The sequence below is a fragment of the Lagenorhynchus albirostris genome, chromosome 15 (genome assembly GCF_949774975.1).
Source record: "Lagenorhynchus albirostris chromosome 15, mLagAlb1.1, whole genome shotgun sequence".
Classification (NCBI taxonomy): Eukaryota; Metazoa; Chordata; class Mammalia; order Artiodactyla; family Delphinidae; genus Lagenorhynchus; species Lagenorhynchus albirostris.
The window spans coordinates 5,924,459-5,942,563 of record NC_083109.1 but is presented as its reverse complement, the minus strand read 5'-3'; the positions used below and the strand labels follow the sequence as shown (position 1 = coordinate 5,942,563).

The 18,105-nt window shown below is 53.5% G+C and overlaps 1 protein-coding gene across 3 annotated transcripts in view; it reads right to left on the bottom strand.

Annotated features, from left to right (window-relative positions):
- BMP7 (bone morphogenetic protein 7) overlaps nucleotides 1-18,105 on the bottom strand; it is a 90,515-nt gene that overhangs the window by 50,947 nt on the left and 21,463 nt on the right. For all 3 annotated transcript variants that reach the window (XM_060122498.1, XM_060122497.1, XM_060122499.1), the window contains exon 2: nucleotides 6,960-7,152. In XM_060122498.1, the coding sequence (XP_059978481.1) occupies nucleotides 6,960-7,152 (193 nt within the window). The remainder of the gene's footprint in view (nucleotides 1-6,959; nucleotides 7,153-18,105) is intronic.

Here is an 18,105-nt window from a genome sequence, read left to right as displayed (position 1 = left end):
GGGGTGAGGACCGCAGCTGGGGTCACAGTCGCCCTGTTTGAGCCTGTTTTCTCCACGGAAGGAAATCCGGACAAGCAAGAAGCCCCAGGGTGCTGCCGTGGCCAGGAACACGAGCCCTGGAGTCCAAGAGACCTGAGGCTAAGTCCCGCCTCTGCCCCATTTGAGCTGTGGGATCTCAGGTCAGTTACTTCCCCTCTGAGCCGGTCTCTACACCTGTAAAATGGGGATATCAAGCCTTCGCAGAATCATTTCCAAGGTCCTCAAGGAAGGTAAAGTGCCCTGCGGTGCGACCACGCCCCTTGGTCCAGACATGCTCATGGTGACTGAAGTCAGATAGAAAGCAGTCTCGTGGGCTTCCCTGGTTGTGTGGTGGTTAGGAATCCGTCTGCCAACGCAGGGGACATGGGTTCGAGCCCTGGTCCGGGAAGATCCCACGTGCCGCGGAGCAACTAAGCCCGTGCGCCACAACTACTGAGCCTGCGCTCTGGGGCCCACTAGCCACAACTACTGAAGCCCGTGTGCCTAGAACCCGTGCTCTGCAACTAGAGAAGCCGCCGCAATGAGGAGCCCGCGCACCGCAACAAGGAATGGCCCCCACTCGCCACAGCTAGAGAAAGCCCGCGCGCAGCAACGAAGACCCGACGCAGCCAAAAATAAATAAATAAAATAATTAAAAAAAAAAAAAAGCAGTCTCGTTACCAAGTTCTTCACCTTTATCTGATGCGACAAAGACTTGGGAAGGGTCCGATGACCCGCCGCCCTGAGGCCACCCTGGGGCATGGGGACCACAATGTCCCCACAGTGGGAGGCCCTGTCCACCCGGCGCCTTCTCGCCCGCCTCTGTGCATCGCATCCCCTGGGAGCTTGTCAGAAACACAGAAGCTCAGGCTGCACCCCAGCCACCTGACTTGGAACCTGCGTTTTCATCTGATGCCGGAGGAGCCGTGTCACTGAGCTGAGCTTTTAAAGGGCGAGGATGGCCCTGGGCTGGGGTCAGGGAAGTTCTGGACGAAGCTTCCTTCTCGAGGGAAGGCAGGAGCTGCAGCAGGCGTGCGAATTCCTGGAGGGTGGGGACACCGGCTGAGGAGACCCGTGGCACCTCCTCTGTGCAGGGAGCTGGGAGCCCTGGGGCGGGGCTGCTGGCGGGGCTGCAGGTTACAAGGTCCCCACGTGGGCAGCACGGGCACAGCGCTGGCCTCCACCCTCCTCAATGCCCGCGGCTGCCTTGGGGTGAAGGGAACTGGCGAGCAGCCCCTCGGCCCCCCTCCCCCTCTGGCCCGTCACGGGGACGGTTCCCTCTTCCTCGAGTGATTCAGGCTACGGCTGATCCAATCTTGGCCCCAGAGACCACTCTGAGGTCACCTCCTGGCAGCCAAGGTCCCTGAGACAGGCCGAGGGACAGTTTTTATCCAGCTGTCAACTTCATCTCGACCTTGGCAGTGACTGACTCCCTGCAAGCGGGTTCTGCTGGCCCGCGGGCCCCAGGGTGTCTCACTGACCAGCTGGACCCCCTACCGGTGGGGCCGCACTGCAGGGAGAAAGCGTGGACCTGCGAGGAGAGGGCCGGGGCGGGGTGAGGCTGGAAAACACCCAGCCTGAGTTCCACGAATGAAGCCCGTTAGCTCGCAGGACGCCCACCTCAAACAGCCTCATCTTGAGCTGGAACCAGAGTTAGAGCCAAGGGGGACAGAAGTGGGACCAGCTCCTGGAAGCTGAGCCCCGACTGGCCAGCCCCTGACCCAGGGTTCCTAAAAGGAGGGCAAGACTCCAAGCCCTTCGCCGCCCCCCACCCTCCCCAGCAAGGCCACTGGAGCCAAGGCCACCATCCCCAGACCTGCCTCTCGGCCCCCGCTCACCCCACAGCCGGCCAAGGGCGGCCTCTCCAGCTGCAAGTGGAGCCCAAAGGCCGTGCAAGGCCTCCAGCTCGGCTCATTATCGGAATTTAATCTGGATTCCAAGAGATCAAGAGGAGTCTGTAGAAAGTGGCTGCCACAGGGGGAGCGATGCTGAGGCCGACCCAAAGCCAGCTAAGCCCCGGCACGCCCAGGGCTTTCCTGGAGCTCAGGCAGAGGCTCGCCAGATGTCCCAGCTCCGAGCTCTGCGCAGCTGGGCGGTTGGTGTCAGGGAGGCCACGGCTCCCTTAGCAGAGGGAGCAGGGGGCCACACAGCAGGGCGGCGGGGGCCGGATCAGAACTCCTCTCGGGCTCAGATGAGCCAAAGGCCTTCTGCTTGAAGAGGATGTGTGGTCCAGGCTGTGGAAACGCAAACAAGCGCTCCACCTCCAAGCAAGCTTAGGCCTGCATCCCCATCAGAAACGGCGAAATTAAGGGATTTAGCATAGAGGGCAAAGGCAGTACCACCACCCAGACCTGGAGCCCTTCATCTTCCTAAGCAGGTCTCTGCGTTCCCCGTGATGGTGGTGGTGATGGTGAGGATGGTGGTGATGGTGGCAGCGATGGTGATGACTCTAATAGCGGGGAAGCCTTTATTGAGAGCTTACTATGTTCTAAGTAGGTATGGTAACTCCCTTTATCCTCACCACAGCCCTGGGAGGTAGATTCAGTTATTATCCCCATTGTATAGAGGAGGAAACCGAGGCTCTGAGGGGTTACTACTTCCCAAGGTCACACTGGTACATAATGTCGGGATGCGAATCTATACTCTTCAAAGCTGGGTTATCCCACCTGGGGAACAACATAATAGGATCATTTTGCTCTGGAGTCAAAAACAGAACCTACCCAGAAGAAAAATCAGTAATTTTTTGGAAAAAATGTTCACCTTTTAACTCTTGGAGAATGAGGGCCTTGCTTCCTTCTTTCAAGTATAGATAGGGGGCTTCCCCGGTGGCGCAGTGGTTAAGAATCCTCCTGCCAAAGCAGGGGACACGGGTTCGGGCCCTGGTCCGGGAAGATCCCACATGCCGCGGAGCAACTAAGCCCGTGTGCCACAACTACCGAGCCTGTGTTCTAGAACCCACGAGACACAACTACCGAAGCCCGTGCGCCTAGAGCCTGTGCTCCGCAAGAGAAGCCACCGCAATGAGAAGCCCGCGCACCGCAACAAAGAGTAGCCCCCGCTCGCCGCAACTAGAGAAAGCCCTTGCGCAGCAACGAAGACCCGGCGCGGCCAAAAATAAATAAATAAAAAATAAATAAATTCCAGAAAAAAAAGTATAGATAGGAAGTTTAGAAATCTAAAGCAAGCAGCCCCTTCCGGCCCTCCTGCGGCCTCTCGGTCCACTCTCTGCTCTGCTTTATACTTTGCACCTGCCGTGTCCTCCTGCGTCTCCTCCTCTGTTTGAATGTGACCTCCTCAAGGGCTCGGACTGGGGTCTGGTCACGTCCACCATCGCCCAGCACAGCAGGTACTCAAACATTTGCTGAGGGGGGACTCGGTCTCCCAGCAAAGCCCAAAGCCCCCCGAGGCAGGAATTCCCAACGCTGGCCTGAGCGTCCCCAGAGGTGGCCTGTGGCCAAGCTGCTCTTCGGGGCAACCTGCCACGCCGGCCACAGAGCCACTGACAGCTGTCCTGTCCCGCCTGTCCCTCTTCCAACCACAGTGACTCAGGCCTTCTCCCCTCCCAGGGCCTCTGGATCCACCCCATGGAGCTAAGGCAGGGCTGAGGAGGCAGCCACTTCAAACTGTTATGGGACCAGTGCCCACGAAGTCAGCAGGTTGACACAGACAGAAGGCTGAGGGGCTGCCAGCAGGTACTAGGGAAGCCAAAGGCTTGTGTTTCTTCTAAGTGAGGACCCAGTGGCTCACACCCACCCCCGCATCATCACCTCCCTCTGTCCTTCTAACAAACATGCTTGTCTGCACCTTAGGACGGTGGCCCTTGCGGTTCCCCGGAGATACTCTCCCCGCACCCCATTTCAGTTCCTTCTAGTCCTTCAAATATCCCCAGCTCAACAGGCCGTCAAGGACCACCAGTCACCTTGTCTGGCCAGTGGGCCTATTTATTTGCTTATTTGCTGACTGCCCGTCTTCACCCCGTTATGGATGGAATTGTATCTCCTAAGAAGATGCGCTCAAGTCCTACCACTGGTGTCTCTGAATGTGACCTTATTTGGAATTAGGGTCTTTATGAACATGATCAGTTAAGTAATGAAAAGTCATGCTGGAGCAGGACGGCCCCTAAGCCAAGATGACTGGTCTCCTTATCAGAAGAGGAGAGAGGCACACAGAGAGGATGCCAGAGCCATGTGACAACGGAGGTGGAGATGGGAGCGGCGCCGCCGAGCGCCAGGAACGCCATCGACGGCAGCACCAGAAGCTGGAAGAGGCAGGAAGGATCCTCCCCTGCAAATTTCAGAAGGAGCACAGCCCGCTGACACCCTGATTTCAGACTTCCGGCCCCCAGCACTGTGAGAGAGCACATTTCTATCGTTTCAAGCCACCCAGTGTGTGGTGCTTCGTGAGGGCAGGAAACCGGTACACCCCTCACACAGAGTTGAGACGAGGTCCCTGCCCCCGTGAGCCGGGCTGGTTTATTCCAGCGGTTTAGCAGCAGTGGTTGAATAAGCAAATGGCTGGGCTCCCACGGGTCTCTCCAAATGCAGTGGCCTCTGCGCAGCCCACCCGCCCCGCGAGGGAGGCACGTGCACGCCAGGCCCGTCTCGCCCGTTGCTGGGTCTCCGCTGCTCTTCCCGGCGCGTGGAGTGGACCGGGCGCACACGGCAGGCGTGGGGCCGAGGGGTGGGGTGCCCCTCGCGTCAAGGGCGGGGCCTGAGGATGCTCCAGACACGAAGAAAGCTCCCACGCACGTGAGGGAGGGGCCCACGCCAGCAGCATCCCAGCTGACCCCAGAGACCGCCGGCCAGGGAGGACGAATGCCTTCCTGCGTGGAGAACTTGGGGGAAGAGCTGCACAGGCGACACCAGCCAACCCTTCCGGTCCCGCTCAGCCAAAGGCCATCGGGGCAGCTACGTTCCTGAGGTTAAACCTCTGGGTGGAGGTTTCTGAGGCAGCTTTGGGGAGCCTGCCAGGAGAGCCTGGGGTGTGAGCAGGGCTTGGCTTTTGCACAAGTGGACCGATCGAGTGCTACTGACAGATAGCCTCTGGGTACCTGCCTCGCCCCAGTTGGTCAGCCTTCAGGAGAAAACAGCCAAACATGTGCTCTCGTTCAAGAGTCCCGGGGGATCCGTCAGAGTACAGAGCAAACATATGTTACCCTGGGGGACTGAACTCAATGCTTCTTATTGAAATTGGGTCTGGGGGCCAGGGTCCAGCCCACCAGGGTGAAGTGGGGCACCTGAGTGCCTTTAGTAAGATTCGGAGGTGACTGCCAAGGCTGTCTGCTGCCCGCACCCCCTTCCGAGCCACACCCACATTCCAGAAAGGTGCCATCCCCTCAGGGAGGGTCTGCCATCCTCTCTAGCAGGGGAGCAGTACAGGGCAGTGCATTCAAGCAGGGGGTCTAAAATGCAAACTTAATCCACACTGAGATGCCACGTGTCACCCATCAGACAGACTAAGATCAAAACAGTGCAATAAGAGCCCATGCTGGGGAGCACATGGGGCCACAGGCCCCCTCCATGTGGCTGGCAGAAGTATAAACTGACACAGCCTCCAAAGGGAGCAGTTCAGCAAAATCTATCAGAGGCACCAAGGTATGCGCCCCCGACCCCACAATTCTACTTCTAGAACTATATCCGACTGATAGACAAGCACGTGTGTTATACGCCCCACCCACACCGTCTATAATTCGGAAAAGTTGAGAATCCACCTTGCGCCCGCAGGAAACTGGCTGAATACCTTAGAGCACAACCCACACGACTGGAGACGCGTGGTGATGAAAAGAACGAGGATGCCCCCTGGGAAGGGACGTGGAAGGATGGTCAAGGTTTACTGTCAAGACTGTCAAGGTTTAGTGATAGAAGTAGGTGCAGGAGAGACTCTATGACGAGATATCACTTGTGAAAAGATATAAATGCACACGTATCTGCTGATTTGAGACAACGCGAGAAACTGGGCGCAGAGGCAGTTAACGAAGGCGAAACACTGGAAACACTCAAGACAAGCTTGGTTTTCTTAGTATTTAAGATGACCTTCCAAATGACAGTGCCTGCCAAGCCAGGTGCTGAGAGTCGCTATGTCCCCAAACGTGCTACGAGGTCCCCTTTCCTGCTGAAGACGCTAGGACAGCCCAGCAGAAGGGGGCGTCCACACCACCTTTCTTCCGTCATGAGGAGTGGCAGGTGGTGCCGGTGGGAGTAAAAGTCCAAGAGCCCGCGATGCCCAAAAACCCAGCCACCAGGCAGCACCACCTCGGGACTGCAGGAGATATGGGAGCATACGTATATGTATAACTGAGTCACTTTGTTATACAGCAGAAACTAACACACCATCGTAAAGCAATTATACCCCAATAAAGATGTTAAAAAAAAAAAAAAGAAGAAGTTCCAGCCCATTCTCTCAGCCTTCTCACCTCTCAGAGGACTTTGAAACGAAACGGAAGGGTCTCAAGAAATGAAAGTCCTTCAACCCAAGCTTTTCGTTCCTGACCTCAAGATTCCTGGAAGGCTCAGAGTTCTCTGACCGTTTATTTTTGATTTGGGGATTTTTATCCCCTAGCATTTTATTACAAATGGCCACTTTCATTGGTGGCCTGACATCACATGGGAGAGAAGCAGACCGTCAAAAACGCTTCTTCCTCTTCCTCGTTCCCCCTAAACACAGGCTGACCCAGACTACCCATAATTCCCCACGGGGGCCACCCAATCCCTGGCTCACCTGGCTGTCCCCTATTCCTAACTCGATCTGCTGACGCTGATAGTTTTAAGAGGTGGAGACATACACCATACACCATCTCTAAAAAAAGATACTCCATCCAGGGCACGTGGCTGGTGATCCACGGGGGGAGCGGTCATGACCAGTCTGGTCGCATCCTCTGGCCACCAGCTCCTCTGCAGCTGAAGCAGCTCAGGACCTCTCCCAGGCACCAGTACAGCACCCACCTGCCCAAGTGTTCCTGCAGCACCTGGTAAACGCTGATCCGGAACGTCTCGTTACTGAAGTGTTCCCGGATGTGGTCCTTGTAGATCCGGAATTCGGCTGCAGTCACCGCTTCCCCTTCTGGGATCTTGGAAAGATCAAACCGGAACTCCCGGTGGTGGTAGCGTGGGTGGAAGAACTCTTTGTCGTGTTCCACTGCAAAGGGGAGAAAACACACATCGGCACCAAAAGCTCATTAGTGACTGGGTTTCACTCTCCCAGCTCAGAGTCCAAGCATCTTGCCTAAGCTCGATGGAGACTTGCCCAGAGCCGGTGACCCCTGGTGATGACTGCCTGTTCCAGGCTGACCTGCAGCAGAGTACAGGTCACAGGCTCAGACCCCGTGGTCACCTTGGACAATAAGAACAATGAACTCTGCACCAACTTGCTGGGGAGAGTGGGGTACTGACCAAGTCATCCCAGAGGCCCTGGACAGGCCTGGGCTCCGGGGACTCAGGCCTGGGCTCAAATCCAGACTCAGCCACTACCAAGCTGGGTGGGCTTGGACAAGTGGGCCAGGTTAGCTATCCAGACCTCAGTTTCCTCATCTGAAAAATGGGAATAATAATCCCCCTTCATGGGTTGCTGTGAGAGTTAAGTGATCTAATTCATATAAATAGCTTAACCACTGGAAGGGCTGGATAGCTGTGAGCTACAGTGTAAACGTCAACCTTACTATGCCTATCATGGGTTACCTAGGCCAGTGGTGCTCAGCCCTGGCTGCGTGTGACAATCACCATGGGAACTTTGAGAACACATTGATGCCCTAGCCCAGTGGGGGCTGGTAAACGTTTAATAACCGGCTCTCTAGGACCCGATCTGCGGTGTTTGCCAATTTTCATCTTGGAGGATTTCAAGCTACCGAAGTGAAGTCACTGAGAACAGTGGTGGGCAGACTGGCACCAAGTGGGCTCCAGCACCCCTGCCCCTCTCGGAACCAAATGAATCACTATCTTTGGGGAAGGGGCCCAGAAACCTGTACTTTTTAAAGCACCCCAGATGTCTCTAACAGCAGCCAGGGTTTACACAGCCTTAGACAAAAAGAAGAAAAAGAGGTGAATGGCAGCATCTTGGCGGGGAGGGTGGGGGGTTTGGAAGAGGACTTCAGGACAAAACAAGGTCAAGGGACCAAGCCCTTCTCCCTTATACTGGCAGTGACACTAGACTAAGCCATTATGTCCACTTCATAGACGGCGAACACCAAGATGGATGTAAGTGCAAGAGCGATGCTTCGGGGAGTGGGCCCCTGGTTCCCAAGGATCGTGCATCCTTTGGACTGACATGGAGCAGCAACGAAGGTGAGCATCGTCGGTGTTGCAAAGATGCAGGATGGCCAAGCCCAGGTGGGCCTGCAGCATCTGCAGGTACCCTTCATCTCCTGGGAGATACAGCCCAATCTCCACTTCCTGTCTCGGGGGTGGGGAACCAGAGAGACAGGGAGGGAGAGTGCAACCAGCTTGGCCAGAAGGAAGGAGAAACATGACCAGCGAGCTTCAGCTTTCTCAGCGTGAAAGCCCTCAGGCTGGGGGGTTAGGGCTGCCACAGGTACAAGCAGGACGAGAACGCGTGAATGCCTTTGAGGAAGGAGGTTCACAGCACTGGCAGCCCAAAGGCCCTTTAAAAACCAAAAATCTGTTTTAAACCTTAATAATATGACTGGCCCAGGGCATTTCCACTTTGATTTATGGAGAAGATGAGGATGCAGGGTCTACTGCGGCAGCCTCTGCAAAGTGCCCCCCACGGGGGATCGAGGGAGCCTCGGGAGGGGACCCCAGGGGAAGGGGGCCTCTGTCACTAGGGAAATGCCCCGGGCCAGTCTTGGTCACCCTTCTAGCTCATTCAGCCCTCACGTCACCCTAGGAGGTGAGCACAATGCCGCGTCGGTAGGGGTAGGGGTGCACCTGAGACCCAAGAGGCGTGGTGCGGCCTCCCAGGGTCGGGGAGCTGAGACTGAAACCGAGGTCCCACCCAACCCGAGGCCTTAACCACACATCTCAGTGGCAGTGCTGACAGCTCAGCAAGGGGAGTTCCTTGGCGTGTCTGTTAGAATGTTTTCACTGCATTACAACATACGTGTTGTACGTGCACAACCATAGGGGTGCGGTTCAGTGAACTGTCACAGTGAACCCACCATGGGACCTTCTCCCAGATCAAGAAACAGAACATTACCAGTGCCCCCTTCCTCTCCCCGCAACTTCTCAAACCAGAGGTTGGTTTTGCTTGTTTCTGAACAGTATAAACAGGGAATAATACAGTATCTATTCTTCTGTGCCAGGCTTCTTTCACTCAACAGCGTTTGTGCGATTCACCCACGTTGCTGTGGACGTTCATTCCTCCTCGTTGCTGTAGAGTATTCCACAGCTCGATTACAGCCCTGTTCACGGATCCATCCTACAGGACACGGGCGTTTGGGTAGTTTCCAGTTTGGGGTTCTGAGAGCAGTGCTGCTGTGCACATCCGGGCACCCGTATTTCCGGGGGGCAGGCACACCCGGAAGTGGAGCTGTGCGTGTTCGCTATCGCGCCCGAGCACTTTTATGTACAGGGGGTGGGGGTGATGAAAGAAGACAAGTCTGTCCTGCCAAAGACGTGGGCACAGTCTGGGGATGACTCCTGTTCTCCTCAGGTACTTTTCTGCAGGGGACTCTGGGTGGGGGGCTGAGGGGAGGCAACAACTCCTGGAGAGAATCCCTGCGCCCCAGTGAGCGGCCGGAGGGTGCCCCCCTGCCCCCCGAGCTCGCTCGCAGTGAACTCAGCTGCGTCGCCCCCCAGCCCCAGCACCCCACCCAAGCCAAGGTCACCAGAGACCACCCACAACCAAATGGAAAGGACACCCTGCGGTCACCATTTTTCTGGACCTCCAGGTAGCAGCGGCCAACATGTGGCTCTTCCAGCCTCGGCAGACCTTGCCCTCCTGCAGTCCCCTTCACTGTGAACACTTGGCTGTCTCCCGCCCACCCCGCCCCATCCTTCTGGCCACTCCTTGAAACATCCCCTTAGATACTTCCATTTACAGGAGTTGACATGCAGCTAAGGAACACCAGGAGTGGCCCCCCATGCTGACAGACTGCACAGATACAGTCTCTATTTCCAACCGTCTTCCCTTCGCCCGCAGTGGAGCCAAACCCCCAAAGGCCAGAAAGAACCCCTGAGGTGTGCGGTGCTTCAGTATTCAGCGAGCAAGCCAGCTTCGTGCCGTTGTGCACAGGAGCCTCGGGCACGGTGCCTGGGACTCAGCGAGATCCCGACAGACCCCGGTGCCCCTGCTCCCAGCGCGGGGACAGACCATGCCTCACCACAGCTCCTGCTGGCAAACACAGCCATCAACCCGAGCAGAGAATGGGACAGTGGACCCACAGTTTACAAATGCAGATGGCTGAGGAACCCAGAAGTGCAGAAAGGCACGTGCTCCGTGACGGTTCTCGCGTTGAGCACTCTTGGCCGTCACGTGGTGGATCCAGGCGAGGCAGGATTGAGCCCCATTCGACAGATGAGGAAACTGAAGCTCAGGGAGGAAAGGTAACTTGCCCGAGGCCACACGTTCGGTGAGTGCCTGAGCTCCGAAAGCCCACTCTTGACCTTTACACTCCCTGGAGCCGGGTGGCCTGAGTTCAGATCTCAGCTGTGCACTGCCTGTGGCCTTGGCCCAGTTACTTAACCTCTGTGCCTATCCCCTTCCTCCAGGGATATTACACTGGTCCTCTCTCACAGGGAAGGTCACAGGAGGCGGCACTTACAACAGTGCCTGGCGAACGGGAAGTAATTTGTATGGGTCATTTTTACAGGGCCTCTCAAACAATGAGCTGTAAGAGTGACAATCAGTACAGAAAAAATAATATGTGCGTGTGGGTATTTACATAGTTCAGCTATGATAACTTTATTTGAAAAAATTACAATAGATCAAACAGAAAAGAAATGTTTGGATAAGCATGACATTAACACAGGTACAGTCACTAAAGTCACAGGCAATGAAGAAAGAAAACACTGATATATAATCACAAATATAGTTTGCTGCAGCAGGTGTATATGTAACTTTTTTTAAGGTGTAAGATAAAACGTATCTTAACTGCTAAGACAATTAAGATATCAGGGTTATAAGGTTTCTTTTTTAAAAAAAGATAAATGGATAAAGTGTCCAACTAAATTTCTTGCAAACATTTACAGGCTCTTTGGCATGGCTTCCTAAGTGAAATTTTTACATTAATCATTTTAAGACAATGAGAGGGATGAACCATGTCATTATTCTGTTCTTCCTGAAACCTACATAATCTTGTGATTTATCAAAGAAAAAACAGTCATTTTTTAAAAGAAGAGCAGCGACTAATTCAAAGTTCAAAGCAAATCCCAAATCTCCTCTTCCCAAGGTTTCCATTTTATATGGAAACCGCTCCACCGTGTGGAGTCTACACCATTTCAGTCTCAGGGATCAAGATGGCTTAACAGGGCTTCCCTGGTGGCTCAGTGGTTGAGAATCCGCCTGCCAATGCAGGGGACACGGGTTCAATCCCTGGTCCGGGAAGATCCCACATGTCATGGAGCAACTAAGCCCGTGTGCCACAACTACTGAGCTTGCGCTCTAGAGCCCGTGAGCCACAACTACTGAGCCTGTGTGCCACAACTACTGAAGCCCGTGTGCCTAGAGCCTGTGCTCTGCAACAAGAGAAGCCTCTGCAATGAGAAGCCCGCGCACCGCAACGAAGAGTAGCCCCCTCTCGCCACAACTAGAGAAAGCCCGCGCGCAGCAACGAGGACCCAATGCAGCCAAAAATAAACAAATAAACACATTAATTAAAAAAAAAAAAAAGATGGCTTAACAGTCACCACTAAAGCAGATGGAAACATGCATGCATTTTAGGGAGAAAACTGTCTTCACACTTTGTTGTTAAATTACTGTAGTTGATTACCCAAGACTCGAGTTTTAAAATAAATGTCTAGAGTTGATATCTCCCTGAGCCCATTAAGAAAAGCAACCCAAGGAAACCCAGAACCCAGGAAACCAGCTTTTTCTCCCACTGCCCTTTATAGTCTAGAATACCACTGACTGAGTGAACTCACAGGAATGAACAAAGGACTTTCATCTTCAAAAGATTAAAAAAGTCCAAACCCCTGAGAACCAAAAGCTAAGTCCAAAGAAAATAGATTCCAGAAAAACCATCCTGACAGCAACCAGCTTCACGACTGTCCCCAAAGCCGATTCTGGTGTCCTTCTTTCACAAAAGCCTGAAATGATAACCCCAAAGCTGGCCCCGGGAGGGCAAATTTTGGGCTGGAGGGTGCCAATAAAGGGTAGAGGCAGGTGGAGCAGGAGGCGGTATCCCCTCTCATGACCCTCTGACATGTCAGGCAAGACCTCTGCCCCACATACAGGTCAAGCCTGATCCCCAAGCATCACCCAAGCGCGTTTGCCTCCTCTCAGCACCTAGGGTTTCTCCTCCCATTTACAGTCACACGATACGTCCAAGTGTGCCCCTCACTAAGTTAGGGTCCTCTGCACAAGCGGATTACGATAACCAAAGGCAGCTTGCCATGCAGACTTGCAGAGGGCAGCAGGCATTTAAAGGGTACCTAAGTGGGGCTTCCCTGGTGGCACAGTGGTTAAGAATCCACCTGCCAGTGCAGGGGACACGGGTTCAAGCCCTGGTCCGGGAAGACCCCACATGCCATGGAGCAACTAAGCCCGTGAGCCACAACTACTGAGCCCACGTGCTGCAACTACTGAAGCCCGCACACCTGAGCCTGTGCTCCGCAGCAATGAGAAGCCCGCGCACCGCAACGAAGAGCAGCCCCCGCTCTCCACAACTAGAGAAAGCCTATGAGCGGCAACGAAGATCCAACGCAGCCAAAAATAAATAAAATTTAAAAATAAATAAATAAAGGGTACCTAGGTGGAGGTTTCCAGAGCCACACTTTATAGAACTGTATTTAACACCCTAAAAATTAGGGGTATGCCCCCCGATATACACATACTGATGCGCATACGTAATAATACACAAAGATAAATGAATACAATAAACTCTTATACACATGGGAAAAGAGCTATAGAAGATGCAATATTTCTCCTGCTCCCTAAGGGTTCATTTCGTGCTGAGACACAGCTCACTGTGATGTCACCCGCGGGTGCCACGTTCACGCCATCTCCTTCTCTTGGAGAGCTTCATCGTGGCTCTTGCAATCGAGCCAAAGGGTCCCAAGGGAGCCACCGCCTTGTCCCCTGACCTACTTCCCCAGAGCTGAGGGATGGGAGGGAACGAGCCCCAAGCTGGGCCAGACACAAGATTTCTTTATTTTTACTGGCACCTGGTGGGAAGGAGCCCTGTTTGTTTTCTCTGCCTTAAACCCCAAGGATGTAATGTGGCACTCTGGGCAGCCACACACCATCACCGCACAGAGAAAGCTGGCCGGTGAGAAGACTCCAGGCAAGGAGGACAGAGCTCAGAATTAAGGGGGAAGCCTTCCAGGCTTGATCCCCTGGCCTGGTGGTCCCCATCCTCCCTGAAGTTTGAGGTTTCAGTTCTTCTAATTTGTGAGTCACGTGGAGACCCTTCAGACAAGTCCCGTGTAAGCTACTTAGAGTCAGGTTGCTGTCCTTTGCAACCAAGGCAGTTCTGAGCAAAACAATCGAGCCCAATTAGATACACACCCAGAAATGGATAGGCAGGAAACACACCCAGGTAATAGTGGGGATGCCCAGGTGACCATTTGCCGTGAAAGCTGCTTTCTTCAGACGTGGATAATTTCCAAGTACAAGATGACCCCCTGACGGAGCTCTGGGAACAGGGGCAATGACGTCTCGGTCGTGAGCCTCCAGTGCCCCGCACAGCCTGATGGTTAGTAGGGCTCCATTAGTCTATTGGATTCAATATATTACTTCATGTAATCCTCTTCTAGTCTTTAAATCAACTATTTTATTGATAACATACATGCAGTAAAGCACACAGATCCTACGTGTTCTTGAAGTTTGGTGAAATTTCTCAATGCAAACGCACCCAGAGCAGGACACGGCACATTCGTTACTAGCACCAAAGACACCCCCCCGGGCCCCTCCGGGCCCCTCCCAAACACCAGCCCCTTGCTCATCCCCAAAGGTGACCACCATCCGAACACCCAACACCGCAGACTCACCCTGCCTGCCTGGGGCTTCCCCTTCTGCCTCTGCTTCCTTCACTTAACTGTGTCCGCGCGCACCCTCTGTGGCTATGCGGAGCGGTTATTCACTCATTTCCACTGCTGTACTGGACCCCACTGTATGAATAGGCCACTGCTGATTTTTCTATGGGCATTTGGGGAGTTTCCAGTTTGGGACTATTACAAATCGGGCTACAGTGAACATCCTTCCTGTCGGTGAACACAATTCTATTGGGTAAACACCTCGAAGCAGGAGTGGGAATGGACAGAAGCCAAAGACTGGTCAAGGGCAAGCATTTTGAAGAGAGGGAGATGGAGAAGGGCTACCCAGTGCTGGCTAGGAACGCCTCGTGGGCAATAATGCCAGTGGTGGATATAAGCGCAGGAGGAAGAGCTCCACAGGTGAAGTAGGAGAGAAGGAAACACGTGTAGATGCAGAAAGCTAAACTTGAGGTGACCTGTGAGAAATCCAAGTGGGAAATTTGACTGGACAATTGAACGTCCAGTTGGGGGCTGCTGAATTGCACTTATGCATCTAGTTTTGTGGGAAAAATGCACATCCCATGAGAAAGATGAGCACCGCCTCGGACCACTACTGGGGGGCTGTGCGGGAGATGGAAGACACGGCCACCGCAAGACCTCGGTCCAGGGGAAGGAACAGGACCAGAGACAGGCAGGATAAGATGACCAGGTGGTAGCCAGCATCAGGTAACAGGGATACGGAGGCCACGCACGGGGTTTGATCGTCGGCAGCTTAGAGACCCCAGGACGTGGTAATGGTGGAGACGGCCACGCAGAGAAGGCAAAGAAGCAAAGAGATGGCCAGTTGCAGAGGACAGACATTTGCCTCGTGGAGGGGGGACTGTCAGCCCGTACAAAGCTGCCTTCATTCCCTCCTTGAGCCGGTCTCCCGGCCAGGGCTAGGAAGACCTGATAAATAGTAGTAAGCAAGTTAATGGCCCAGCTGTTCCTTCCAAAATTTCATGGTTTTTAGAAAAAGCTTAGTTAACTTTCCAGACTATGCGGTCCTCTGACTGTCCCCAAAAGATGCTGCCAAACTATGAGAGAGGACTTAAATATCTTATAAGCAAAGTGACACTTTCCAAGTAAAAACTGCAAGTCCAGCATTGGAAGTCTGCTCTTTACTCAGCGTCCGGTTTCCCTGACCTCAGACTGGACCACGAGCTCCAGTTATGGGCTGGGGGCAGACCCCTGGACGCCTTTCACGAGGTTCTGAGAACCAACCAAAGTCCAAAATATAACCAGAAACTAGAGCTGAGTTTTCAAAGACCCCTGACTTCTTAGGATCCTGTGGCCCGGCATCCCCCCACCCCGATTTCACTCTGAAACTTTCACCCCAGGCTCCTTCCTGTCCTACGGGGATACAATTCATCCAGAAGGTTCTGGCCCACGCCAGAATTCACTGGAGCTGATGTTACCAAGGCTGCTGTCACTCGGCGATTTATGGCTCTGCAGCTTCAAGGATGTGAAATTTGATGATGGTTCTTCATTCATTCCAAGATTTACACGGCAAGATTAAGGAGCTTGAAAAAGCCGCCAGAGGCATGCCATAAATTGGGAGTCCTAGAGAACTGAAGAGACATACCAATGACCCTAACAGGAAAATGTTCTCTTAATAACATGAGCGTTGATACACTGTGCTGCTCTTACAGAAGAAGGGAAACGGTCCTAAACATAGAGAAGAGGAAAACTGCATCAAAGTCTAACATGATAAACACTGCCAAGAAAATATTTCGGTGTCTCCTCACCCCCACTGTATTCATTCTACAAGTATCTCTTGACTGCCTGCTCTGGGGGAAAGAGCCCTCTGTTGACCTGCTAGAGGTGAGAGGTGGATAAAAGCTCACTTGGATTGCAGCTCTGTCACCTACCCAACCCGTGAGCTAGGTAACAGCCACCGTTTTAAAAGTTTTATTTTTAATTGTGGTAAAAATACACACAACATAAAATCTGCCATCTTAACCATTTTAAAGTGTACAGTTCAGTTGCGTTAAGTCCATTCACATGGCTGCGTGAGCAATACGCAGAACTCTTACTCTTGCAGAACTGAAACTCTGGCCCCATTACACGCCTCCCCATTCTGCACCCACCCCATCCCCTGGCATCCGCCAGTCTACTTTCGGTCTCTAGGACTTTGACAGCCCTCTGTACCTCATACAGTGGAACCACACTTTTGTGACTGGCTTATTTCACTGTGCCCAATGTCTTCCAGGTTCATCTATGTTGTAGCATGCTTCAGAATTTGTTTCATTTTCAAGGCTGAATAATATTCCGTTGTGTGGATACCCTACGTTTTGTTTATCCAGTCATCTGTCAGGGAACACCTGGCTTGCTTCCACCTTTTGGCTCTTGTGAATAATGCAGCTACAGATATGGGTGTGCAAATCTCTCTTTGAAACTCTGCTTTCCATCCTTTTGGATATATGCCCAGAAATGGTATTCCTGGATCATACGGTACTTCTACTTTTAATTTTTTGAGGACTTATCATACTGTTTTCCATAGAGGCTGTGCCATTTTACATTCCCACCAACAGCACACAGAAGTTCCAATTGGTCCGCATTCTCTCACCCCAACGCTTGTTATTTTCTGACGATTTGTTTTGTTTTGATAGCAGCCATCCTAACGACATGAGGAGGACAGGTACCATCATCAAAGCCCTCCCACTGGCCTGGATACCCCATCACATGTGTCACACACACATCGTTTCCTCGAATCCTTATAAAACCCCCCCACTCAGAAGTAAGCACGTGCATCGTGTCCATTCTACAGATGAGTACACTGAGGCTCAGAGAGGTAAAGTCACTTGCCCACGGCCACACAGCTGGTCTGAATGCTTCACCACTTAGCCGCACTCTCTCCCTCATGCCGGGAGCCACCGCCAACCTCTTAGCCATGGAGACGATTAAATAAAGACATCCCTGAAGCACACACCAAGCTCTCAGCACACACGACGCGGTCACAACATTAATCTCCTTAAACGCTAAACTCAGAGAGCGAGGACTCCGCATTCCTCTCAGGTCCCTCTGGTTTGTAAATACTGCTCCTGCTGGTGCTAGAGTCGCCCCAAGGGAGGCCGACCGCTTGAAGGTGGTGTAGCCTTAACCCATCTTCCCATCCTCCCTCCCCAGCCCCCCAAATCAGGGGGCGGGGCCCCGCCCGGCAGAGGGCACACAAGCGGCATTGTCTCCCCTGAACTGCCGCTTCAACTCTCGAACTTTCCACCAAATGCTTTGGCTGCCAGCGAGACCACCTGGAGCCCCAGCGCCGGGCGCTCCGAGAGGGTCTTCCGAGACACTGCCTCCTTGTTAGACGCAGGGGGCCGCGTCCCGAGCCGCGGGTGCGGAGGCGAGCCCGCTGGCGGCCAGGCGCTTTGTCATAAGCGTGGCAGCCGCGCAGATGTGGAGGGGGTGGAGCGGAGAATTGCTGCCCCGCGAGATTAAACACCCCGGCGTCAACATGTGTGCGCTGTTGCCTGAACAATGTTATCATTGTGAATTGAATGGACCAAAGCGTTTAGGGGATGGGGCGGGGAGACGGAGAAAAGATGGGTTTAATTATCTCTAGGGCCAAAGCCAGTTGTTTGCCTAAAAAGCCCCAGACGCTGGTAGAGCTGAAAAGAAAAACAGGCTGTGAGCTTACATCAACCTTTCCGCCATAAATCGAGGCAGTCATCCTTCATCCAGGGGTACCCGTCTCCCCAGAGCGGGGGAGCCCAGCCCTTAGGGACCTCTGGGTCCCCACCCCATCCTTAGCTAATTGAAAATGAGGGGACAGAATGGAAACTAGTTACTATTTCAGCTAAACTAGTGATTCTTAGCCGGGGCAATTTTGTTCTTCCCTCCCCTCCCCAGGGGCTCTTGGGCAATGCCTGCATTCCTTTTTGTTTGTCACAGCTTAGGGAGCGTGTGCTACTGGAGTCTGGTGGGTAATGGCCAGGACACTGCTAAGCATCCTACAGTGCAC